The 25,304-nt window shown below is 43.3% G+C and overlaps 1 protein-coding gene and 1 long non-coding RNA gene across 4 annotated transcripts in view; one reads left to right on the plus strand and one right to left on the minus strand.

The window, feature by feature from the left end:
• Positions 1–11,834: 11,834 nt before the first annotated feature.
• On the plus strand, positions 11,835–15,151 carry LOC115030302 (uncharacterized). Of its 2 annotated transcripts, none has more exons than XR_015047268.1 (3): positions 11,835–11,941; positions 12,039–12,270; positions 14,008–15,151. It is a non-coding gene; the product is annotated as an uncharacterized LOC115030302 (long non-coding RNA). The 2 variants fall into 2 exon arrangements; XR_003835889.2 differs by having other exon boundaries at positions 12,120–12,270.
• Positions 15,152–16,299: 1,148 nt separating this feature from the next.
• The window catches only part of LOC110288745 (flagellum-associated coiled-coil domain-containing protein 1), a 46,258-nt gene continuing 37,253 nt past the window's right edge, over positions 16,300–25,304 (minus strand). The window contains exons 12-16 of one of the 2 annotated variants that reach the window (XR_015047275.1): positions 20,807–20,869; positions 18,637–18,726; positions 18,399–18,508; positions 17,955–18,122; positions 17,750–17,816 (exon numbers count right to left, since the gene is read on the minus strand). Coding sequence is in view for 1 of the 2 variants with exons in the window: in XM_085838506.1 (XP_085694632.1) it covers positions 17,687–17,816; positions 18,399–18,508; positions 18,637–18,726; positions 20,807–20,869 (393 nt within the window). In the remaining variant the exon portion in view is untranslated. Of the gene's footprint in view, positions 17,817–17,954; positions 18,123–18,398; positions 18,509–18,636; positions 18,727–20,806; positions 20,870–25,304 lie in introns of both variants that reach the window. The other variant, XM_085838506.1, reaches the window with a different exon arrangement.

Raw genomic sequence — 25,304 nt, forward strand, 5'->3', positions numbered from 1 at the left:
ATGGTAATTGAGAGTTTGGCTGGGTATAGTAGCCTTGGCTGGAATTTGTGTTCTCTTAGTGTCTGTATAACATCTGTCCAGGCTCTTCTGGCTTTCATAGTCTCTGGTGAAAAATCTGGTGTAATTCTGATAGGCTTGCCTTTATAAGTTACTTGACCTTTTCCCCTTACTGCTTTTAGTATTCTATCTTTATTTAGTGCATTTGTTGTCCTGATTATTATGTGTCGGGAGGAATTTCTTTTCTGGTCCAGTCTATTTGGAGTTCTGTAGGCTTCTTGTATGTTCATGGGCATCTCTTTCTTTAGATTTGGGAAGTTTTCTTCTATAATTTTGTTGAAGATATTTGCTGGTCCTTTGAGTTGAAAATCTTCATTCTCATCTACTCTTATTATCCGTAGATTTGGTCTTCTCATTGTGTCCTGGATTTCCTGGATGTTTTGAGTTAGGATCTTTTTGCATTTTCCATTTTCTTTGATTGTTGTGCCGATGTTCTCTATGGAATCTTCTGCACCTGAGATTCTCTCTTCCATTTCTTGTATTCTGTTGCTGCTGTTCGCATCTATGGTTCCAGATTTCTTTCCTAGGGTTTCCATCTCCAGCGTTGCCTCACTTTGAGTTTTCTTTATTGTGTCTACTTCCCTTTTTAGATCTAGTATGGTTTTATTTCCATCACCTGTTTGGATGTGTTTTCCTGTTTTTCTGTAAGGATTTCTACCTGTTTGGTTGTGTTTTCCTGTTTTTCTTTAAGGACTTGTAACTCTTTAGCAGTGTTCTTCTGTATTTCTTTAAGTGAAGTTATTAAAGTCCTTCTTGATGTCCTCTATACCATCATCATGAGATATGCTTTTAAATCCAGGTCTAGCTTTTCGGGTGTGTTGGGGTGCCCTGGACTGGGCGAAGTGGGAGTGCTGGGTTCTGATGATGGTGAGTGGTCTTGGTTCCTGTTAGTAAGATTCTTAAGTTTACATTTTGCCACCTGGTAATCTCTGGAGTTAGTTGTTATAGTTGACTCTGTTTAGAGATTGTTCTTTTGGTGATTCTGTTACCGTCTATCAGTAGACCTGGGAGACAGGCTCCCTCCTCTGAGTTTCAGTGGTCAGAGCACTCTCTGCTGGCAAGCTCTCCTCTTACAGGGAAGGTGCACAGATATCTTGCGTTTGGACCTCCTCCTGGCCGAAGAAGGCGGCCCAAAACAGGACCTTTCCCAGAAGCTGTGTTGCTTTGGCAGGTCACAGAAGCTCTCAGCTTCTGTGGTGCACACTCTCACCTGTGCAGACTAAGTTCCTAAGTTCAGTGGAGTCCCGGAACCAAGATGATGCCCGCTGCTCCTGAGGCAGAGGGCTTCCGAGCCAGGCAGACACCTGTCCTCTGGCCGGGAGGGTGGCCGGATGTCTGCGGCCCGAAAAGGGTGCTGCCTCAGCAGCTCTGTGGCTCCCGCCTGTCCCAGAAGCTGTCTGCTTCTGTGGTGCACCCTCTCACCTGTGCAGACTAAGTTCCTAAGTTCGGAGGAGTCCCATTCTTTTCATTTTTAATAGTGCTAGGGTGCTCATACATCCTAGCAAGTGCTCCCCACTTGCTATAGTCACATAAACTATAGTCACAGCCTCCATTCACAAAGTTTAGAAGTTTATCCCCTACATCCTTTCCATTCATAACAAGACAATCCTAAAGTCATTAAGGAACAATGGGGCCATGAGGCAGAGTGGCTGTGTGGTGGGGAGTTCCGGTGCCCAGGAGGCTGAGAAGATAGTCAAGCAGGAGACACAGCAGTGGCATCAGGAGACTGACTGTATACAGGCTTCCTCAGTTTAGTTGAAATTTCACTGGAAAGGGGAATTAGAGAAATGCAAAAGAGAAACATCATAAAGTCTGAGCTTCTGCATTTGAATGAGAATGGCTTGTGGGAACCTGTAGTTTCCAAGAAACACAGACATGTATAGAAGTAAGAGATAAGGAAGACTTACACATACTCAAACACACAGAGTCATGCACACATGCACATACGTACACACGTACGCACACGCACACACACACACACACACACACACACACCACTTGACACTGTCCACTGAGGGCCTTAGAGCAGATAACTTACCTGCCTATAACAATGAGCACACTCCGCACCTGAATCTTGGCTTCTACATACTAAATGCTTCACTAAAGGACATCAAGACCCCTGAAGAAACACCTGGCTCCAGCACTGAGCATGGGAACAACAGGTTGCACATGGAACATTTAGAGCAGCTACCAAGGAAGTGCTCAGAGAACCAAAGAGAATGAAGTCAATTTGAAAGGTTTTCTCTGGGCCAAATAAGGGTAAGTTGAATACCAAAACAAGTATTGATTGATACAGATTTTCACCCATTAAAAATTATGAACTGATAAATCAATATTAATGTATTTGAGTGAAGGCATATGCCAAATTGCCCCATTTTCAAGTTCAGACTCTGATGAAAGCTTCTTGAGGCTCCCAGGACATCAAGTGCTCCAAGAAAATAGCCTATGAAAGATTCCTTGGCTCAGGGAGGAAGCTTCCACTTCTTAATACTGTTGCCCAGAGATTTACAACGGAAGAGCAGACAGAGGGTTGCTATGTGCTTGGCATCTGTGAGCAATACTAAATGGAACCCATCAAACAGTCTAACAGAAAATGCAGCAGGCTCTGGTCTAATGAGCTTTATGGAGTTTAAGATGGCTTTTGGAGCCTCAGGCACTCTCTCTTCACCTCACTGGCTTATTCTAGAGGCAGGAGCTGTGGTTGGGATAAACTTCTATGGGTGGATACCTACCTCAGTGATGTTAAGGTAAAACCAGAGGATGCTTCTGGTGGACAACATCTTACTCCAAGTTTAAATACCCCCAGAACCAACAGATTGTCTCTTGGCTTTTACAGTTAGCTGGTGCATGCTAGTTTTACAGTTAGCTGGTGCATGCTAGTTTCACAGTTAGCTGGTGCATGCTAGTTTTACAGTTAGCTGGTGCATGCTAGTTTCACAGTTAGCTGGTGCATGCTAGTTTCACAGTTAGCTGGTGCATGCTAGTTTCACAGTTAGCTGGTGCATGCTAGTTTTACAGTTAGCTGGTGCATGCTAGTTTCACAGTTAGCTGGTGCATGCTAGTTTTACAGTTAGCTGGTGCATGCTAGTTTTACAGTTAGCTGGTGCATGCTAGTTTTACAGTTAGCTGGTGCATGCTAGTTTCACAGTTAGCTGGTGCATGCTAGTTTCACAGTTAGCTGGTGCATGCTAGTTTCACAGTTAGCTGGTGCATGCTAGTTTCACAGTTAGCTGGTGCATGCTAGTTTCACAGTTAGCTGGTGCATGCTAGTTTTGTGTCAACTTGAGATAAGCTATAGTCATCTGATGCTACATTCACTTCAGTAGTAACACACGTGACAGGAATAGAAATCTGGATGCATTCCCAAGGCGAAGAGTTCACAGAAACTTAGTCTCCAGGAAAGGAAAAAGAATAGAGGAAAATGGATTTTGGAACTCTCCCACGGACAGAGAGAAATCGGGAGACATCTTGTTAATTCTCTCTGACCCTTACAGGAGAAAACCTTAGTTTTGGTTACATCAAGTTCTCTACCCTCTTTGTATTGTCTATGTTTGGTGCACCAATCTATCCACGTGTCAATTCATGTATGTTTTTGTTTCATTGTCTGAATGACTGTTGTTCTATGTTTCATGTTGGAAAAAAAATGGTTAAAACTTTATCTGCTGTTTCAGTTTCAGTTTGCACAGCGGAGTCTGAGAGTGGCCAGTACTTTAGCCAAAAATCAAGCTCAGCAGGAGAGGCCCTGCTGAAAACTGTTTTTTTTTTGTTTTTGTTTTTGGGGTTTTTTGTTTTGTTTTGTTTTGTTTTTGCTTTTTTAAAAGAAGGAGTCTAAACCTCTTAGTTCTAAGGCAAATAAGCTGATAGTTGTTTTTTTCCTAGAAAATTCTCTGTAATAGTGATTATTGTGTTTAGCAAATGACAAAGTGCTTTTTATCTTATAATTATAACTAGAAAAAGTAAAATTTTGGGCTTTTTTTTTTTTTTTTTTTTTTTTTGGTTTTTTGATACAGGGTTTCTCTGTGTAGCTCTGGTTGTCCTGGAACTTACTCTGTAGACCAGGCTGGCCTTGAAGTCAGAAATCTGCCTGCCTCTGCCTCCCAAGTGTTCTGGGATTAAAGGCATGCGCCACCACCGCCAGGCAGTAAAATTCTTTGATTGGTATAAATTTATAATCTTTGCTTTCACATAATGAACTTTAAAGCTCTGGGGAGTTACTGTTGCTCCAAAAAAGAGATTCAGAGGCAATATCTTTTTAATATTTAGGGTCTTAGTTATCCTAGAAAAATTGTGGTACAGAAAATTTAAGAAAGAAATGATGATTTGCTTACTTCAAATTATTTTCGAAAGCTCCCAGGAGATGTTAATTGGCCAAGACCTCACCTTAAACTCACCACCACAGGAGAACTTAAGCCTTTGCTAGGTGCTATCAAGTGAGATTCAAATTAACTGGTGAGAAACAAAGAGGCTTTGCAGAAAAAAGAGAAAGATTCTGTGATCAATTGTTATCAATTGTAATCAGTAGTAATCACATATTAGGAGCATATTCTAGTTATTGTTACTCAATTTGCACACCGCAATTCTTTGGCAAAGAGAACATTAATGTAAAATCATCTTTCTTCACCTCCAAGTAAAGTTTTAACAACTTATTATAATGCTGAAATTTAGATGCCCAAAAACTTGCTGAGCGAGTGCCTTATAATAGTCTACAATCAGGCAAACTTATGCCTAGGTGAAGTGTAAGGATCCACATACTGGCACGTGGTATGATCCTATTCAGATATTTAATATGGGGAAGAAGACATGTTTGTGTTTTTTCCACAGAATGCTGCAGGAGCATGCTAGCTGCCACAGTGATTAGTGAGACATGCTGATGCTGAGACAAAGAACAATGCTGACCTGTGAGCTTGCTGAGTGCCCTGACAATGAAGACAGGAAGGCTGTTTTGGACATAAGGTCCTGATCTCAGATTGGACAAGCTGCCTTGCTTCAAGCTCTTAGACCTTGTGGGACTGAGAACATGGAGACTGGAAACTGCCTTCAAAAACTTAATCATAATGAGAAGTTATGATGAATCTTCTCTTTCCTTTAATGTGACCAGTTATTCCTACTTCGTTATGGATTCTAATAATCAATATTCTTCTAATAATCAATCCAATATTAGAAATAATTATTTCTTCATTTGGAAGGCTGGTCTGGTCATTTTTAGAAACAGGTTTGAAAGTTAGCTACAGTTCTCTATGATGCTATGTTAGCAATGGATTGAAACAGGATATAGCAAATATTAAGGCTAGGTTAGCAGAAATTTCAGATATTAGCAGAAGTCCTTTGGATACTTGGAACATTGATGAATTGGCCAGAGATTTAAAGAATAACCTAAGTGCTTTGAATCCCTTGGATTGGGTTCAATATATAATCTTGCTTGCTATTATTATTGGCCTTATTTTATTTGTAATTGTGTTTCTACTCATCTTTAGAGTTCTGAGATCTGTAGTTACGATGAGGCAGGACATTCTGGAACCCCTTTCTAAAAGATAAAAGAAAGAGGGAACTGCTACATCCACTCCAATAGTGACACGTGTGACAGGACTAGAAACCTGGATGCAGTTGTGAGGCGAAAAGTTCATAGAAACTTAGTTTCCTGGAAGCATGGCATCCTGTATAAAGAATGCTCCAATGTCCTTGCTTTAGTCGTTGAACAGATCTGTGTGTTTTCCCTCAGTATTGTTTAATTATAAGTGCCTCCAAGCAATGACTTGCCAAATACCTAAGCATAATTGAACTTTGCTTCCTGGCCTTCACCAATGCCCCTAAGTAGTCCTTGAGCTGACCATGAGCTTTGAATTCAGTAAGAATGTTGCCTATTCAGTGACATTCAGAATTGCCTCTAGGATTGTAAGAGAGATAGTGAAAGAAATCAGGCATTACTATCTACTACATAGAGTTAGAAATCCCAGGGCAAGCTTAGCAAAGTAAGTTTAGAATTCTTATTATAGTTATGTGTGGCAGACTACATTACTTTTTTGTAGAAAGTCCCCCCAAACTATTACTTAGAATAAAAGTCGAGTCGCTCCCATATATAGGAATTTACAATGGTTTAGGAATCTAATGATTTAGATCGGGCTGTAGTTTCAGTGTATTACATTATTTATGAGAAGGCTAGCTAGAGTGGAACTCCCTAATTAGAACCATGACTTAGGTGTGAAAGCCCTGCCCCGGGAGTGTACTGGCTTCTAAGAATATAGCTGACCTTAGATAGAGCTGACTTGTCTCAGTTGTTTTATTGCCCAGTTCCTGCCAGTCTTTGTGTTTGCATTCTTCTGTTTTGTGTTAGAGTCATTAAGTATCCAGTAACCTCATTGTACCTTGCAAATATGTCACCTAACTTCCCTATTTTCTTCTGTATAAAAAGTTTGTTCAATTTGATAAATTACATTCAGATACAGGACACTCTCTTGTGTCCCATATTTCTTCGTCATTTCTCGCTGACTCATTGCAAACCTGTCTGGAACCCCGAGTTCTCCCGCTGACTGAGGGGGGCCCCCCGACTGAAGCCAGTCCTCAGCAATCTGAAAGAAGGGAGCTTCAGCTGAGAAATCAGCTCCATAAGATGGGGCTTTAGGCAAGCCTGTAGGGCATTTTCTTAATTAATGATTGATGGAGGAGGCCCCACCCATTGAGGATGGTGCCATCCCTCAGGCAGAGGGTCCTGAATGCTATAGGAAAACAGGCTGAGCAAGCCAGTGAGCAGCATCTCTTCATGGCCTCTGCTTCAGCTCCTGCCTCCAGGTTCTCACCCAGTTTGACTTCCTGTCTTGGCTTCCCTCAGTGGATGGTGATTCAGGATTTGTAAGCCAAACAAACCCTTTCTTCCCCACATTGCCTTTGATCGTGATGTTTCATCATTAATGACCCTAAGAAACAGCTCCATAACTTGTTTCCTAGACACCATGGACTTCCAATAAGCATTCAGAGTGAGGTTTTGGCAGCATCAGAATCACTGAAAGCATTTTTGGATGCTATGGAATAAATGGATGAGATTCAAGGTGCAACTTAAAGGGCAATAGTGAGAAACAATTGCATTAGGAGATGAGATATCTATGAAAACAGAGGAAGACCCAGGCATGCTCCTGTGCTCACTGAACGCTTCCTTGTTGGAGCTGACTGACCACATGGAAAAGGCCCTCAGAGTAAAGAGAATGGACATTTGTTGCAGGCAGAGAAAAGTTGTCTACACAAGTTGAAAGACATTTTAGGAACTGATTTTTAAACTCGTGCCATCCTAGACAGATCTGACTTTATGCTGGCTTGTGGAATTTATCATACCTATCTAGTTAATGCTACCATTTCTGATCAGGCTTGTGATGATTGCTGGTGTGGACAACCTTCCCACAGAACGAGCCTTCACTAGCGATGGGGGTCGGTCTTTAGTAGCCAGAGACTAAGCACCACATTGATGATGGCCATACTTTGTGCCAGCTGCCTTGAAATGTCTTGGAGGAAACCCTAGAGTCAGAAGGGGGAAGGAAGTAATCTCAGGAAGTAGAGGGAGACAGGGATCTGGGAGGGAGAGAGGAGGGGGAGAGGAAAAGGGGGTCCGGTTCAGATATGGGAGGAGATGGGGGAGATTTTCAAAGGAAGTGTGTAGCGGTGGGTTGGGGGGGGGGACTGGGCATAGCCACTAGAAAGTTCCAGATGCCAGGGACCCAAGAGGTTCCCACAACCCAGCAGGGAGGACATTAGACAAAATACTCAACAAAGAGGAGATAGAACCTGTAGAGATCCTATCCAGTGGATAGACACAGTCCCTGGTTGATGGATGAGCCACTCTCCTACCTCAAAAATATTAATCCAGAATTCCTCCTATCAAAAGGAAATGCAGGGACAAAGAGTGGAGCAGAGACTGAAGGAAAGGCCATCCAGAGACTGCCCTACCTAGGGATCCATCGCATCTGCATACACCAAACCCAGACACTATTGCTGATTCCAAGAAGAGCTTGCTGACAGGAGCCTGGTATAGCTGTCCCTTGATAGGCTCTGCCAGAGCCTGACCAATACAGATACTGGTGCTCACAGCCAAACATTGGACTGAGAATAGGGATCCCAATGGGGGAGTTAGGGCAAGGACTGTAGGAGCTGAAGGGGTTTGCAACCCCACAGGAAGAACAACATCAACCAACCAGACACCTCAAAGCTCCCAGGGACTAAACCACCAACCAAAAAGTACACATGGAGGGACCCATGGCTCCAGTTGCATATGTAGCAGAGGATGGCCTTGTCGGATATCACTAGGAGGGGAACCCCTTGGTCCTGTGGAAGCTTGATGACTCAGGGTAGGGGAAAACTAGGGCGCTGAGGCAGGAGTGGGTGGGCAGGTGGGGGAGCACCCTCATAGAGGCAGCGGAGGGGATAGGGGGTTTGTAGAAGGGAAACTGGGGAGGGTGATAATATTTGAAATGTAAATAACTAAAATAACCAATAAAAAATGAAAAAACGAGTATGTAACATTTCTGAGATGAGCTGGAAATTTTTAAAAATTATAAAAAAGTTTTCTTTTCTTTTCTTTTCTTTTCTTTTCTTTTTCTTTTTCTTTTTTTTTTTTTTTTTTGAGACAGGGTTTCTCTGTATAGCTCTGGCTGTCCTGGAACTCACTCTGTAGACCAGGCTGGCCTTGAACTCAGAAATCTGCCTGTCTTGCCTCCCAAGTGCTGGGATTAAAGGCGTGCGCCACCATGCCCGGCATGAAAAGGTTTTTCAATATCTTAAAAAATATAAGGCTTGGCGGTACTGGAAAGATGGTTCTGAAGCCACGGTTGCTTGCTGCTCTTCCAGAGGACCTGAGTCTGGTTCCCAGCACCCACACCACATCAGATGTTTCACAAACATCAGTAACTCTAGTTCCATGGGATTGGACATGGCTTTCAGGGGAGCCCACATGCATCTGTGCACACGCAGAGACACGTTCTCTTAATTAATGCCATCATGTAGCTTTAACCCAGCACTTCCAGGGGCAAGTGGACTCACATAAAGAAATTCAGTCAACCTTATACCAAGATATTTTATAAACAGTGTAACTCTAGTCTCATGAGAAGTTATATGGTCTCCATGGGAATCCAGGTCCATATGTTCATGCATACAGACATACATTTACAGCAAAATATAAAACATATATGTGTGTGTGTGTATGTGTGTATACACACAGATAGAGGTATACACACACACATATATATACATACACACATATATATATGTATATATATATGTATATATATATATATATATATATATATATATATATGCAGAGAGAGAGAGAGCCAGATATGGTAATACATGATGCGCATCACTAATCCCAGCACTTGGAGAGGCAGAGGCAGGAGGACCACTGTAAGTTTTGGGCCAACTAGGACTACATAGTGAGAGACTGTCTCAAAAAAACAAAAACAAAAACAAAAACAAAAAAAATGGTGTTGGAGGATGGGGAGACATACAGCAATGGAAAATACAATAATATCCTAACAGTAGACAACTAACTTTGTTTCTTCATTAAGAATAAGGGGACATGGCTACAGTTGTATAGAGCTTTCTAAGTCTGTGATCCTATGGTAGAAATAGAAGTGTATTTATAACAGGCTGGTATGCTTGACTCTCAGATTATCTATGAGGTGGTAAAATCTTGATGGGGTTCATAAAATGAACCTGGGGACAGTATGTCACTAGATATTTTGTGGGAAACTCTTTACAACATTATTTAAAAGTTACTTTTTGTTTATGTTTTCAAGACATGTTTTCCCTGTGTAGCCCTGGCTGTCTTGGAATTTGCTCTTGTAGTCCAAGCTGGCTTTGAACTCAGAGATCTGCTTACCACTGCCTCCAAAGTGCTGGGATTAAAGGTGTGTGCCATCGTGCCCTTCTAAAAGACCCCCCCCCTTTAAAAAAAAAGATCTATTTACTTATTTTATGTATGTGAGTACAGTGTTGCTGTCTTCAGACACACCAGAAGAGGGCATTGGATCCCATTACAGACGGTTGTGAGCCACCATGTGGTTGTTGGGAATTGAAATCAGGACCCCTGGAAGATCAGTCAGTGCTCTTAACCACTGAGCCATCTCTCCAGCCCCCTAAAAGTTCTTGATACAACATTTTTGTCTTCTCAGCATGCTCTCCTATATAAAAGGACATATATACTGTTAAATTTTAGTTATCCAAGTATTATTTATAAGAACTCTGTAAGAATGAGAAATAAAACTTGATACACAAGAAAAAATAACATCATATACTAGTGAATGAATGAATGAAAAGTTTGAGCTGGGTCTGGTGAACACAGGCCTAGAATCCTAGCTACTTGAGAGGCTGAGGTTAAACGACATTTTTACCATGAGTTGTAAGAATAGAGGTTAGTAGAGAAACGCTCGGGGAAAGAGTAAGACAAACCCGAGTATGGTTACAGACTCTGCCAGGGACAGCTGTGTCCTATTATTTTATGGGATATATATTCTGTAGCTGAGTTACATGGTTTACTCTTTTCCTTTATTATTTTGTGTGTTCCATATATGCATTGACATGTTTACAGCATCGCACACACGTGGAGGCCACCTGTGTGTGTGTGTGTGTGTGTGGTTTTTTTTTTTTTTTTTTTGTTTTGTTTTTTCTTTTTACTTTTACAAGTCATCAGCCTTTGGGAGCAGGGAAAAATATTTCCTAGTTGTACCACCTGCTCCAGCCCTTAAGTAACACGTTTTAAAGTGTAATTTAGATCGGGGCTTAAAGGTTAAAGGCTTAGTTTTAATTTTATTATGTTTATGTGTGTGGGCACACATGCCCTGACACACACGTGGTTATCAGAGGACAACTTGTAGAGCTGATTCTCTCCTTTGCTTCTTGTCCTCTTCCACCACAAGACCTTCGAGGATGGGGCTGGGGTGGTCTGGTTTGGCAGCAAGCACATTTACCGGAGGAGACATCTCCTTGTCCCAATCATGCTTGCCTTGTTAAAAAGTAAATCAAATGGTAATTTTTTGAGTGGTATTTAGATTTAAGAATGATCCAAAACTCAAGATCCTAAATAATTTTGACCTTAATATCCTGTGACATACATCTGTGACTTGCCTGCAAGGTATACCCTGTGCAATAGTGACATCAATGTTATGGAAGGAACCGACCACTTTTTAAAAATCAGATTTAAGGCCCACTCCAGGAGATGCATCTCATCTATGACAGTTAAATTGGCCAAGAACCTGAAACTAGAGAGAAAATCGCCTCCTATTATTCTACTAAAAGAACAAAGTAACAAGCAGACCTCTAATGATGGATTCCCATAACCATAGTTCAGTGCCTCACTCACCCTTGGTCAGAGAAGTTCTTGTAGTAGATGAGAATTACCAGAGACCCACAACTAGACAGTGAGTGAGGAAGAGACTTTGGAGCACTCAGATCTAGATGGAATGTGTTTATCACACCCTCCACTCAAGGCTTGGGGATCTATGCACAAGAGAAGGTGGGAAGCCTGGAAGAGATAGAGAGTGGATAACCCCAAGGAAATTCTTCTTGACACAACCAAACTAATGTTAATGCACACATGAATCCACGGAGGCTTTGCTAAAACACACAAGACTCGTACAGGCTAACACCAGACAAAATCCCAGCACTGAGACAAGGAAGTGGACAGCGTCCTGCCCCTGACCGAGAAGCTAGGTGCAACTGATAGCTGCTGGGTAAGGGAAAGTCAGTTTTCTCCAGGGGAGTGTTGCTATGTATATTAACCACTCTCCAGGACAGGCCCATGCAAGAGAGTAACAGGGAAAATGTGTTGACACTTTGTCTCCTCCCATTGGGGCGACTCCACCGGATAAGAAAGGAAGCCCACATGTTCAGACTGGTAGAAATAAAGGTATTTGCTATTTTATTTGTGTTTTTCTGTATTTAAAAGTGGGATACATATCTAGCCAAAAACTTTTTTTTTTTTTTTTTTTTTTGTCTTTATAAAGTCAAGTAAAGGTTAAGGGTCTGGAGAGAACGCATTTCGGCCTCCATGCTTACTGCTCAGAGAACCTTTGTCTTTTCTAAAGCTGGCCCAGGGTGCGAGCCAGGGCTCAGAGAAGCCGTGCCTGCTGCCAAGTCTGCTTTCGGTTTCTGGGCGTCTCCATTTTGGGGACCCTAAGGTATGCAGCGAAGTCTCTGAGACCTGAGCCTCTCAAGCGGCCACTTAGGGGCGGACAGGTACGTGACCTGCGCGGTGTAACCCGCGCGCTACTCGCGACACTGCGCGAGCCCGGGACCCTAAATCCCGGCCCGGCGCTGGCGCACAGGGGATCGCGGGCGGAGCCCGGGAGGGCGCGGAGGACTGCAGCTCCTCTACTGGCTTTGCTGGCTGGGTATGAGCCAGGGCTCAGGGCGACCGCAGGTGGCAGCAACCCCCAGTCCAAGGCGGCCTAGTGTGTTCAGGCGATGGGATCTTCAGGGAAGTAACCCTTAATGACCCTAAGGCACCCGGAGCTGTAGAGGCTGCATTGAGGACTGGAGGGAGCACCCATAAACCCCAAGGGGGAGCATTCCAGTGTTCCTGTTTGAAAACTTAAGATTAACTTTGCTGGCCAAATTAGTCAAGCACAAAACATCTAGAGAATTACTCATTTCCTGGGGTTGAACTGTCCATTACCAGCTTTGTCAGAAGTCATGTTTTAGAGCTGGCAAGATGGCTCACTGGGTAAAGGCACTTGGTTCCAAGTCTTATAACATGAGTTAAATACCCAGGGACCTATACGGTGGAGAAGACCAACTCCTTAAAATTGTCCTATGACTACCACATGTGAACCATGTCATGTGCCTGTGTGCATAAGTAAATATAATTTTTTTAAATTAAGAAAGAAATCCTCTAATTGCTATCTAGCCTTGAATCTTCTTTGCAAACTGTGACTATACTGAAGAGCAGGAGACCTTTATGTCTCTACTAATTTGACCTGCTAAAAAGTCACAAATGTGGGATGACAGCCCTATGGCATATGGTTCATCTCCAGTTAAATTAGGACTCCATACTTCAGGTTCCCCCCCACTTACACCCGGCTGATAGCTGAACAACGAGGAGCCCTTCTAGGGGCTCCTTTTACATCTCGGTCTTATTGTCTGGTGTCTGAAGAGTGAGAATTTCCCATGGCATGTGGAGCGTAGACAGGAACACTATCGCAGTGCTTTCGTTTCGTAGCACAGACCCTGAGTCCTACAGGATCCATGTCAGCTATGCAGATTGACGAAGAGGGTGCACCACAGCTCAGACGGCTGGTGTCAGAGGTGGGGAGGTAGCTACGGGAAATGCTTAGCCTTTACTTGCCTACATTTGGTAGAAATCTGTGGATGATCCTGTAGGAGCAATGCTGATTTAGACAGAGGGTACTGGGGGGAGAGGGGGAGGCATTTGTGAGGTCCAAATGGCGACATGGGAAACATGGAGGAACATAGGTTAACAGAGAGGAAAGCAAATCTGATAGGAACTCTGGTTTCTTGTAACCAGCAGCGATTCCAAGTACACAAAAGGTAACTCTGTGTGCGCTGAGGAAACTGAGTCGCCAGGACAGCGGCGAGAGGTCTTCATTCAGTGACTTTCAACTGCAAATGTCCGATGCTCTCTCTGAGAGACAGAACTAGAGAACCTACCTCAGGCACAGCCAGTGAGGTGGTGGACACAGCCAGAGGGAGGGTGGGCACAGCAAGTGAGACAGTGGGTGGCACAGCCAGTGAGATGGTGGGTGGCAAAGCCAGTGAGACAGTGGGTGGCACAACCAGTGAGATGCTGGGCACAACCAGTATGACAGTGGGCACAGCAGTGAGAAGGTGGCACAGCCAGTGAGATGGTGAGCAAAGCCAGTAAGGTGGTGTACATTGCCAGTGAGACGGTGCAACCGCCATTGAGATGGTGGACATTGCCTTGCCCCATATGCTTTGTGCTGCTTTCTTTTTCAGAGGAGACAACATTCTCAGCATCCTGACTGGCGTGAACTATGATGTGAGCAATAAAGACGACAGGAGGAACAAGGGAAAGCAGATGCCACAGCCCTCCTTCACACTACGGAAGAAGCTCTTCTTCCCTCCCTACTGATGTGTGCTCTCCACAGTTCACATGGCTTATCTGTGCACTTTTGTGTGGATGAGTCTAATTTATTTTTTAGGATTTCTTTTGCTTTTTAGGTTACACTTACATCATTTCCCCTTTTCCTCCCTTCAAATCTTTCTATGTAATGTACCAATTTCAAATACATGACCTCTTTTCTCATTAATTGTTGTACACACACACACACATACACACACACACACACACACACGTTTTTAAATATAACCTACCCAGTCTGTATACTATCACTTAGATGTATGTTTTGTTTTGCTTTTTTAAAATGGAGCAACCTTTGGTGGGCCAATCACACTCCAAGTCAGGTCCCTCTCCCAAGAATAGCTGGGCAACACAAACTGGATTCCATGGGTTCACCTTTAATCCCAGCACTCTGGAGGCAGAGGCAGGAGGATCTCTGAGCTCAGAGCCAACCTGCTCTACATAGCAAGTTCTGAGATAGCCAGGGCTACACAGAGAAAGCTTGTCTTGAAAAAAAAAAGAAAACTTGAAGATGCATGAGTAAGAAAGCAAGACTGGAACATGAACCTGGTTAACAGAGGGGGTGAATGATGGGAGCAGGGACCTGGGGCAAGTTAACAGAGGGGGTGAATGATGGGAGCAGAGACCTGGGGCAAGTTAACAGAGGGGGTGAATGATGGGAGCAGGGACCTGGGGCAAGTTAACAGAGGGGTGAATGACCAGAGCATGGACCTGGGACAAGTTAACAGAGGAGGTAAATAACAGAACATGGACCTGGGACAAGTTAACAGAAGGGGTGAATGATGGGAGCAGGGACCTGGGGCAAGTTAACAGAGGGGGTGAATGATGGGAGCAGGGACCTGGGACAAGTTAACAGAGGGGGTGAAAGATGGGAGCAGGGACCTGGGGCAAGTTAACAGAAGGGGTGAATGACCAGAGCATGGACCTGGGACAAGTTAACAGAGGGGGTGAATGATGGGAGCAGGGACCTGGGGTGAGAAAGGGGTGAATATCATCAGCATTCACTGCATGAAATTCTCAGAAGTAATAAAAAATATTAAACTTTTTTCTGTGCAGTATGTAATTCTTCCAGGTTAGTTTTTCATTAGTCTCTGGGTATTTCATGAAGTCCTTCATAGTGAGAGCTATTGGGGAGCATGGGGGATAATGGAAAGAAAACAGTCCCTTTGTTTGTGGTGAGAGTTGGTGGGAATTAACTATAAAAACACTTCTGAGGCTAAGTGCAGTTAAGGATTAGCCTTGACCAGGATGAGGAGGTGACTCAGTGTTTAAAGAACTTGCCAAGCAAACTTAAGGGCCCGAGTTCAGCTCCTCGGAACCAATGTAAATGTTGATGGGCAAAGGGCATGTTGTCCCTCCTATAATTGCTACACTGGGAAGATGGGGACAAGATTCCTGGTGCAAGCTGTGTAGCCAGGCCAGTGGTATCAGAGGACAGTTATAGGTTCAATCGAGAGCCCCTGCCTCCCTGATTATGGTGTAGATTGATTGAGGAAGACTGCATGCATGTGCCTGCCAAAGCATGTGTGTGATCACACATGTACTTATGTACATGTGAGCATGCATGTAGGCTCTCCTTACATGCCTACACATGAGCAAAAGTTAAACTCGCTAATGTTAACATTGCTGTTATATCTTCAATAAATGGGGGGCTGGTGAGGTGGCTCATCGGGTAAGGGTGCTTGCTGCACAGACTGGTAACAAGGTTTGATCCCTGGGACCAAAATGATAAAAGGAAAGAATTGGCTCCCATAAGTTATCCTCTGACCTCCAAAGCACACTCTCTCCATACACGCAACGTATGACTGGATAAGTAGATGTAGATAAATTTAAGGAAAATGGGGCCAGGTGTGGTGGACCACACTGAGCACTTGGGATGTAGAGGCAGGAGGATCTGGAGTGTAGGGTATATCCTCAGCTATATGACCAGTTTGAGGCCAGCCTGAGCTACATTTGACCCTGTTTTGTTTTTTCCTTAAAAAAAGGAGTAAAAATTATTTTTGTTAGTTTTTAGGTAACTTACAGGTTTTTACTTAATGTACTTCTAGTTAATGGTCCATCAGGAAATTCTGTTTTTGTTTATTTTCTAGAAGTGTTTATAAAAGACAGTTTTATTTATGTCTTGTAGGATAATAACATTAAAACAAAACTTATTTTCTAAAAAAAGTATTTTATTGTGAAATTTTTCATAAATATACAAAAACTAAACGCAATGGCAGCATGGTGAAGCCACGTGCTTACAGTCTCCAACATCAACAGCTGTGCTGTGCTCTGTCCTCCCTGACTGTATCCTCACCTGCCTGCCTTGCTCCCTCGCTCGGGGGCACCGGCTTGGGTCCATTGAGGTGGAATATTCTTACATATGAATAGTTTAGAGACCCAAGTGTCTCTAAGGATGAGGTACGTTTTAGATAGCCAAAGCATTTTTAAACATTAAATACCAGTCAGTGTTGGTATTCAAAAATCTCCCGGTCTTCTTGCTTTCTTACAGTCTGTTTGAATCAGGATCCAGCAAGATCTCTATCTTGAATTTTGTTTGTTTTTCAAATTACATGTTAATGTATAGTGCTATTGTTATGTTTTCATATAGCTTTTTAAAAGAAACTGAGTTGTTCTACGCGTTGCTCTTTAGTATATATATACTTTATTGAATCTGTACCTATAAACTTTTATATTCCCCTGTTCCCTCCTAAGTAAACTGTCAGTGAGACAAAAGCTGTTTTGTTTTGTTTTGTTATGTTTTAAGAAAATAGATTTACCTTACTGTTTCTAGGGGATCCTTTTGTTTGTTTTTACTTTGTTTTTGTTTTTTTGTTTTTTTTTGTTTTACAATTGGCATGTTCACACATGGGGAACATTTATCATTCCTAGCCAACACTTAAAACCACTTCCACTAAAAACCAGAATTTTTTTTTAATCATAATGACCCCATGCACCCAAGTGGCAGGCAGTCCAATGAGTCTAAGAAGTGCCATGGTCAGAAAAGGGTGTGGCTCTGAGTTTACCAACCCCCTCTAGCATCCTGCCTCTGTGACTGGTTACTCTGTGCCCACTCCAATTCCATGGATATGTTGCCTGCCCTGTGGGCATTTGAGTTCTCCTGATGGTCAGAGACAGTGTAAATATTCAGTTACTCTTCCCAAGTCACTGGGAGGGAATAAAGATTTTAGAATTAAATCAATGAATTGTCTTGCTTGCTGTTTACCCTCGGGGGACAAAAGTCACACCCCAAAATACAAGGATCACCCAAAAAGAAGGCCCTTCAAATTAGTCTCATGTGAAAAGAAGAAACGAGTATAGCGCACAGCCCACAGAAGTCCGACTCCAGTACAGAGGACACTAGTTCTCAATGGAGAGCCACGATATAATTAGGATAAGCATTCAAATATTTCTATCCACTGGAAGAAAACAAGTTGTGAAAAATGACAAAAGTACAGAACAACTCAAGAGCTCAACCTTCCTGTGCGTCTCTCCAGAAGAGTCTGTAGCTGCTTCCCAGGGCAGTGTCGCTCAGCCCCAGGAGCAGTTTGTTACCTACGATGCTTGCTTTTTGTTGCTGTTCTGTTCAGGAATGTCAGACTCATACACGTTGGGACTGGCAGATGATGACTTCTCAGAAACTTCTGAAGTTTCCTCATTTGTGGTTGTGGTTAACATCTTCTGCCTGTAAAAGGAATGATGGTCACTATATCACGAAACCTCGGGTAGAGGTGGTGGGGGTATTTGCTGGCAGGTAGGTAGGAGAATTCAGCTTTCTTCCTGCTTGAGGAAGCATCCTCTCTCATCACAGTAATTGGCTTACATTTGGTGAAACGTGGTGTTTGGGAGATCATATTTCCAATGGAAATTGATGCGATGGGTAACTTATCTTCTAGTTAGTGGTTTAGGAAGGCCCTTCAGGGAATGGTGATGGTGACTGGCAACTTGTCTCAACAGAAGCCAGAATCAGAGCGCTGGAACCCACTGAACTCTGAAAAACAATCCTCAGTCGTGGGACAAAGCAGCCCAGAACCCACTGACAATTTACCTGTGTTTTACACAAAAACAGACACACAGGAGAAAAGGCCAGATACACAGATCACCCCAGATGAAAAGTCTACCTCCACAGTGTGTGTCCAGGTCCAGAAATTTACCTCCTCCCAGAGATCAGGATGGTACAAGAAAACGTGCCTGAAGTTGGTCACTTGAACACCCTCCTACTCTCAAAAGCAACCCAGCCAAGGCCCCCTGAGGGAAGACTCCATACCCGAGGCAGTTATTTTCTTCTGTCGGGGTCTTTATGTTGTACTTATGCTTTTCTTCAGCTTCAGCAAGCTTTGTCTGGAACAATTTCTCTAGATTTGCTGCAATAGTTTTCTAAAAGATAAATTTGAATAGCTGTCTTCCCCAGAGCCCTTGGGACATAGCTCCTGGGTAGAACAACTGCTCCTGGGCAGTTCTCCAGGTTCCTCCCCAGCCCGGTTCTCAGTATAACCAGGACTTGCCTGTCTCTCGAGTTCTTTCTGGCATTGGAAAAGGTTTGTGTTCAGGGTCTCCAGAACAGTAGCTTGTGCCCGCAACTCAGCCTCCAAGATCTGCACAAGAGGAAGCAGCCTCAAGACATTGTGCTGATGTAATAAATGTCCCCAAGACAAGAGAGAACCCAGGAATACTCCCTTCTCCAGGGCATTTGGAACACAATACACCATGCCAACTTCAGGCACGTTTTCTTGTACCACTTACTGCCATTTCTACCTTCTCTTTCTCTCCCTCCTGTGTCCTGCTCTTCAGGTTCACTGCCACTGCGGCCAAAGCAGCCTTCATCAGGCAACGTGGTCATCAGCCACTCAGCCACTGCATGGTCTTTTTTTTTAAGATTTGTTTTTAAGATATAATATTTTTATGACCTTTTGAGAATATAATGCATTAGATCATATTTACCTCCCACTTTCCCCTAACTGTATCTACCCTCTACTTCTTCCAAACTTTGTATTCTCCTTAAAAATTTTTATATTTAATTTTTAGTGTGTGTGTGTTCACACATGCAGGTACACATGTGAGTGTAGGTGTCTGTAGAAGCCAGAAGAACGCATCAGATGTTCTGGAACTGGAGTCAATAGGCAGCTGTGAGTCACCTGATTTGGATGCTAGGTCCTAAGCTCTGTTCCTCTGGAAGATAAGCAAATGCTGTGAGCTGCTAGGGCATCTCTCCAACCCCATTCTGCATATTCTTTATTACAATACCTCTTCCTATTGACTCCAACTCTGTGATATTCTGAAAAAGACGAAACACTAGAGACTGTAAATAGGTTTGTGGGTTCAGTGGCTGGGAGAATGGAAGGGAGGATGTTGGGAAAGAGTATTTTTAGTGCAAGAAACTGTCTTGTTTTACCCAGTAATGATGGATACCTGACATGATATATTAACCAAAACCCATAGCATGTATACCATAACAGTGATCCCTGATGTAAACTAGGGACCTCAGTTAACCACTGTGTGCTGATACTGACTGCTCGGTAACTAACATGTCATGTAGTGCAAGCAGCTAGCAGGGGAACATGAAGAGTAACGTGGAGATTATATGGGAACTTTCAAGATGGATGACTGCACTGGAAATTTCTGGTTTTTGAAAACTGGCTCATGAGAGGATGTTTTGCTGAGGTACACACATGATGTTTTTCTGGAAGCTGCCTGGTAAAAGGGCCTGTGATGTTTTGCTAGACTGGACAATTGAGAGAACATGTGGTATTTGGAAGGGGTATAAATATAACCCATCAGACAGTGGATGATCCTGTGTGGTATTAGTTCGCCTTGCCCCTCTAGGCGAATCTTCATTTGGGCTTTGCTGGCAATGGTCTTTGTGCACAACAATGCATCATTGGTTCACCTTGCCTTCTTCACTGGTGTGACTTCACTGCTGGAACTTCATAGAGAGAAACACACCAAAGAACTTCTGGAGATGTTCCAGAGGTTTCTTGCTGCTTCCATGGACTCAAGCCAATTTGTTGAACCTTGAGGCTTCTTTTTGATCAAATTGCTGTTACTGATTTGTTGTAGTTTGAATAGTATGGCCCTGTAGATTCACGTGTTTGAATGCTTGGCCATAGGCAATGGCTCTATTAGGAGGTGTGACCTTGTGGAAGGAAGTGTGCCACTGTCAGGGCAGGCTTTGAGGTCATGTGACAACTGAGATACACAGCCTCCCGGGGATTAAGATGTAAAACTATCAACTCCTTCAGCACAATGTGGGCCTGGATGCTGCCATGCTCCCACCATGATAATGGACTAGACCTCTGAACCTGTAAGCCAGCCCCAATTAAATGATGTCCTTTATAAGAATTGCTTTGGTCATGGTGTCTCTTCACAGCAGTAAAATGCCAACTAAGACAATGATGTTCTGTAATTCAAAGTCCTGTGTTTTAAGCGTCACTAGACATAGCTGTCATTCAACACTGATGACCATGCAGCCTTTGCTTTCTCCTTGTTCACAGCTGGCTCTGAGAAAGGCTGCATTTGCTTGACATGGAGTTTGAGATTCATTTTGACTTACAGAGTTCAACACTTAGGTTTGGGTGCTCCAGTAACTGTACTTATTTGGGTAAAATTCATTTCATTTCCCCAAGTGTGTAGGGCTTGGAAGACACTACTTTCATAGAGCTGAATGGGAACGCTTACCTCTTTGGATTTTCTCAGCTCCTGTATTTTCAGGATGTCTTCATCATGTTGTCTTAGGAGCTCCTGAAAACAATTGTATTTGGAAAGGTTAGAGAATTAAGAAGCCACCGGAGAGCCGGGCAGTGGTGGCGCACACCTTTAATCCCAGCACTTGCGAGGCAGAGATAGGCGGATTTCTGAGTTCGAGGGCAGCCTGGTCTACAAAGTGAGTTCCAGGACAGCCAGGGCTATACAGAGAAACCCTGTCTTGAAAAAACCAGAAAACCAAACAAACAAACAAAGAAGCCACCGGAGGACTTGGGAATTTAACATTTACTGAACTGCAGCATTATCAACTGATGGGTGTGATGAGCTCTAGGACTTACATAGAAGTATAAAGCAATGGAAAACGTATAGACCATCCTGGGAAACAAAACCAAAGCTAACAAATAAATTAACAAGAGGAAAATCAAAGCAAGGACCAGTAGCCCAGTCAGGCTGTCTGCCTGTACTAACTGGCTTTACATGGCATCAAGGCTGTGCAGTGCCTCCTTGAGTGTAGAGAAACGATTAAGTAGAATGGGATGAGAATCTTGCCCTTCACTCAGAGGACATCAAGACGACTCAGGGAGGGAGGACATTTCCTTTTTTCAGAAAGGATAATGGAATAATTGTCTATTCATGTAGATAGAAAAATTTCCTATGACCTCTACTTCACTCTACACACAAAAAATTATTCAATATGGACCGTAGACTCAGAAATGCTAAAATCAACAAGTTTCTAAAAAGAGAATACCCACGGCTTTATGATAGACAGTAGTGATATGGGGAAGGCAGAAAGAGGTTTTACTTCTAAAAAGAAAAGATTGATAATCTGCCTTTCATCAAAATTAGAAATTTCTGTACATTGAAAAATAATGTTTGCAAAATGAGAAAGCAACCCCTCCCAGTAGAAGTTCTTATTGCAACATATATACAAAATATTTGTATTATCCATATCTTTTAAATAATAGAAGAGATGAACAGGAACAAAAGAAGATAGGAATCTATCAATGCCGTCCTCCCCCAACACTTTAGAAAAACTGGCCGTGTTTAGTCATCAGAGAGACTTAAAAAAAAGTGACTGTCACTTCATATTCATCCCCACTACAATGGCCATAGTTAATGACTGGGTGGCCTAAGTGTGCAGAATTCAGTGCAGTCAGAATTCACATATTTCAGATCTCAGAGTAAAACATTTCTACTGTGGAAACCATAGATTTCCTCTGTGCACCCTGGAGCTTCAGTAATGCACTCCAAGAGAAGGAAGAGAATATATCTATGAGTCATTTATACAAAAATATTCATAGAAGCTTTGTTTAAAATCCAACAAATGAAAATAATCCAAAAATTGCAGACCAGGAAACCAAGAAGCACATTGTGTGACCTTTCTACTAAGCGATCCTGCTGAGCAGTGAGAAGGAACACAGTGGGTATGGGCTCGGGCTTGGAAGGTCAGTGCCAGCAGGCCAAGGCCAGAAGGGCAGGCTCATCCTGGGTTGCACATCAGCTGGTTCCACCCTGGGCTACAGAGGAAGATCTGCCTCAAGCCACTTTTAGAAAAAGAATGTATGAATGTGAAAAACAAATAAATAAATTTTATCAGTTATTTTTATGGGAAAACAATACATTAGACGTTAGGCATTCTATGTCCGCGTTAAGTTTTAAAACCTGAACATTGAGCAACACGGCTTTTTGGCTAGTTTGACCTACGTGGGCCAGAAGTGGCAGTGGAGTGTGTCCATTTGTTTCTCCTCCCCCTCAACTGGTTCTGAGCAGATGTGGGCCCTGCTCTATCCTGGTTCTCCTCATGTCCTTCCCAGGTTGGGAAGGGTCTGAAGTTGGAGATGGGGGTGGTATCTGAGCACTCACTAGTCCATCTCTGAGATGCAGGAATCCCACCATGCTCCCATAATCTCCTTGTGGTCACCAGAGCTTTCTGTTGGTTGGAGATGATGGTGGAAGGATTGAGAAGGATGAAGAAGCAGCGGTGTGGGGTAGAATGGAGTGGGGTGGGGGTGGGATGGGGCAAAGATGCAGGTGATTCAGTCTGGGTCCAGACAGGGAGTCAGAAGAGAACACCGCTTACAGTTCCAGCGGACACGATGAGTCAGAAAATGATCAGGACAGATGCAGGGGGTTTCCACAAAGCACCCTGATGCATCAGGAAGGGAGGGTTGTTGAGAAAAGGAACAGGACTGCTGCCAAGAGAAAGTTCTGAGCAGAATCTCATCACCTGTGATAGGGCTGGAAGTAAGGAGACATGTAAGAGATCATTACTGAATAGGAGCATAAAGAACAGGCCAGCAGAAAGAGTGATCAGGAAAGGATATATCTATTTGTAGGTTTTGAGACAAAGTCTCTCTCCATAGCCCTGGCTATGTTAGAACTCACTCTGTAGACGAGGCTGGCCTCAAACTCAGAGGAATCCGCCTGCCGCTGCCTCTCCAGTGCTGGGATTAAAGGTGTGCACCACCATACCATACCAGGCTTACTATTAATAAATATAAAAAATAAATTTCACTAATAGAAAAATCAGCAGAGACTGGGGAATAGTGTCTGCATGGAAGGGCAGGAGGGAAATATCAAGTGTGAGAAAGTCAGCTGAGGTCAGGGAGCAGAAAGGAGAAGAAGATGAACAGTGCAAACCAAGTTGAGGACTAAAGCCAAAGTGGTGGACTTATGGTATGGCTGGAAAATGCAAAAACTAAACCTAGCCTCAGAGACTGACACAGAAAACCCATGGAAGGGTCCCAGGTATCCATGGTGGAACCCTGGTCCCCAGCTAGCCTGTTGTTAAGGAGTCTGAGGCCCCGTAAACAGACCACAGACTCCATCTAGATTATAATTGGTTAAATGTATTGATCCTGATGGCAGGACAACACTCTCTGAACCAAACTTGAAATTGCAACGCAAAGAGGACAGAGGGAAGGATTTTTAAATGTGAAAACCAGAAGGCGACCTAGTGTCTGCATAAGCAAGCCAAGCGTGGTTCTACTGTGCTAAGAGTCGGTGATCCTTGAATGTCTGCATGAACAGGTTACTGATGCTGATGAGCAGTTAGAGGCACAGCTGCACATTTCTGGGTGGGGGGCCACTGAGTCACCCCCAGGAACTGGAATCTCACACAAATGCCTGTGGGTACCAAGATGGATACCAAGCACAAAATGGAGTTTCTTTACCCTGTCACAACTCTGTTCCACAGAAGCCCCTCCTTATGGTCCCTCCCAAAGAAGCCATGGGTCTGTCAGAAAGACGAATAAACAAGTCATCATCTCCTGCGGCTCTGAAGGACAAAGCGACCTTTGCCTTGGTGGGCAGAGCTCAGAGAGTGTGTGTGTGGGGGGGGGGGGGGGGAGATGGCAGGCAGCCTTTTACCTGGAGCAGTGGCTCTAGCTATATATGTAGCAGAGGATGGCCTAGATGGTCATCAATGGGAGGAGAGGCGATTAGTCCTGTGAAGACTCTAGGCCCCAGTGTAGGGGAATGCCAGGGCCAGAATCAGAGTGGGTGAGTTGGGGAGCAGAGGGAAGGCGGAGGGGGGAAGGGATTTTCAGAGGGGAAACTAGAAAAGGGGATAACATTTGTTTTTGTTTTTGGTTTTTGTTTTGGTTTTGGTTTTTCGAGACAGGGTTTCTCTGTGTAGCCCTGGCTGTCCTGGAACTCACTTTGTAGACCAGGCTGGCCTTGAACTCAGAAATCTGCCTGCCTCTGCCTCCTGAGTGCTGGGATTAAAGGCATGCACCACCACGCCTGGCCTTTATTTATTTGTTTGTTTGTTTTTGTTTTAAAGGGATAACATTTGAAATGTAAAGAAAGAAAATATCTAATAAAAAATCAGAATTAAAAAAAATCCCTGTTCAACCGTGTGATGACTAACAAGCACCAACTTTTGTCCTTATGTCTGCATTGCCCTTAGAAATTTGCTGAGGAAGATGCTCTCTACATTTGGTTTTTATAAAATTTTAAAGGTTGATTTGGGATGTTGCAAGGATAACTAGCAACTGTATTTGTGTTTATCTTATAATAAGTTATGCTATCAGAACAACAGAACCAACTTTTTTTTTAATAAAACAAAAACTGATAAATTGAGTCTGTGGTGGTAGAAACCAGAAGAATGGTGGCCTGGGGCAGGTGAGAGGAGATGGGTTTAATGGAAGAGGAATTGGCACAATGGTTAGAAATGTACACATCAGTGAAATATTCAAAATATTGACAATATTGCACAATTCTCCATTTGCAAGAAAAGGATGGAGGAATCTAAGAGAGCTTATAGCTTGTTTACTTAGGGTGATGCCTAAGACCTGATCCCAGAATGACACTCTCTTATGATAGGAAGGTGTGTGGCTGACGGCACAATTGGGACAGTGTTACAGAGTTCTGCCTCTCTAAGGTACCTCATTGGCTGCATCCAAGAACTCAGAGATGGTCTGTGTGAACTGGAGGGAGCTAGAATGCTAACACCTTTTGTTTGATCAGT

Source organism: Mus caroli, unplaced genomic scaffold (genome assembly GCF_978045245.1).
Source record: "Mus caroli unplaced genomic scaffold, Mus_caroli_1 scaffold_1, whole genome shotgun sequence".
Classification (NCBI taxonomy): Eukaryota; Metazoa; Chordata; class Mammalia; order Rodentia; family Muridae; genus Mus; species Mus caroli.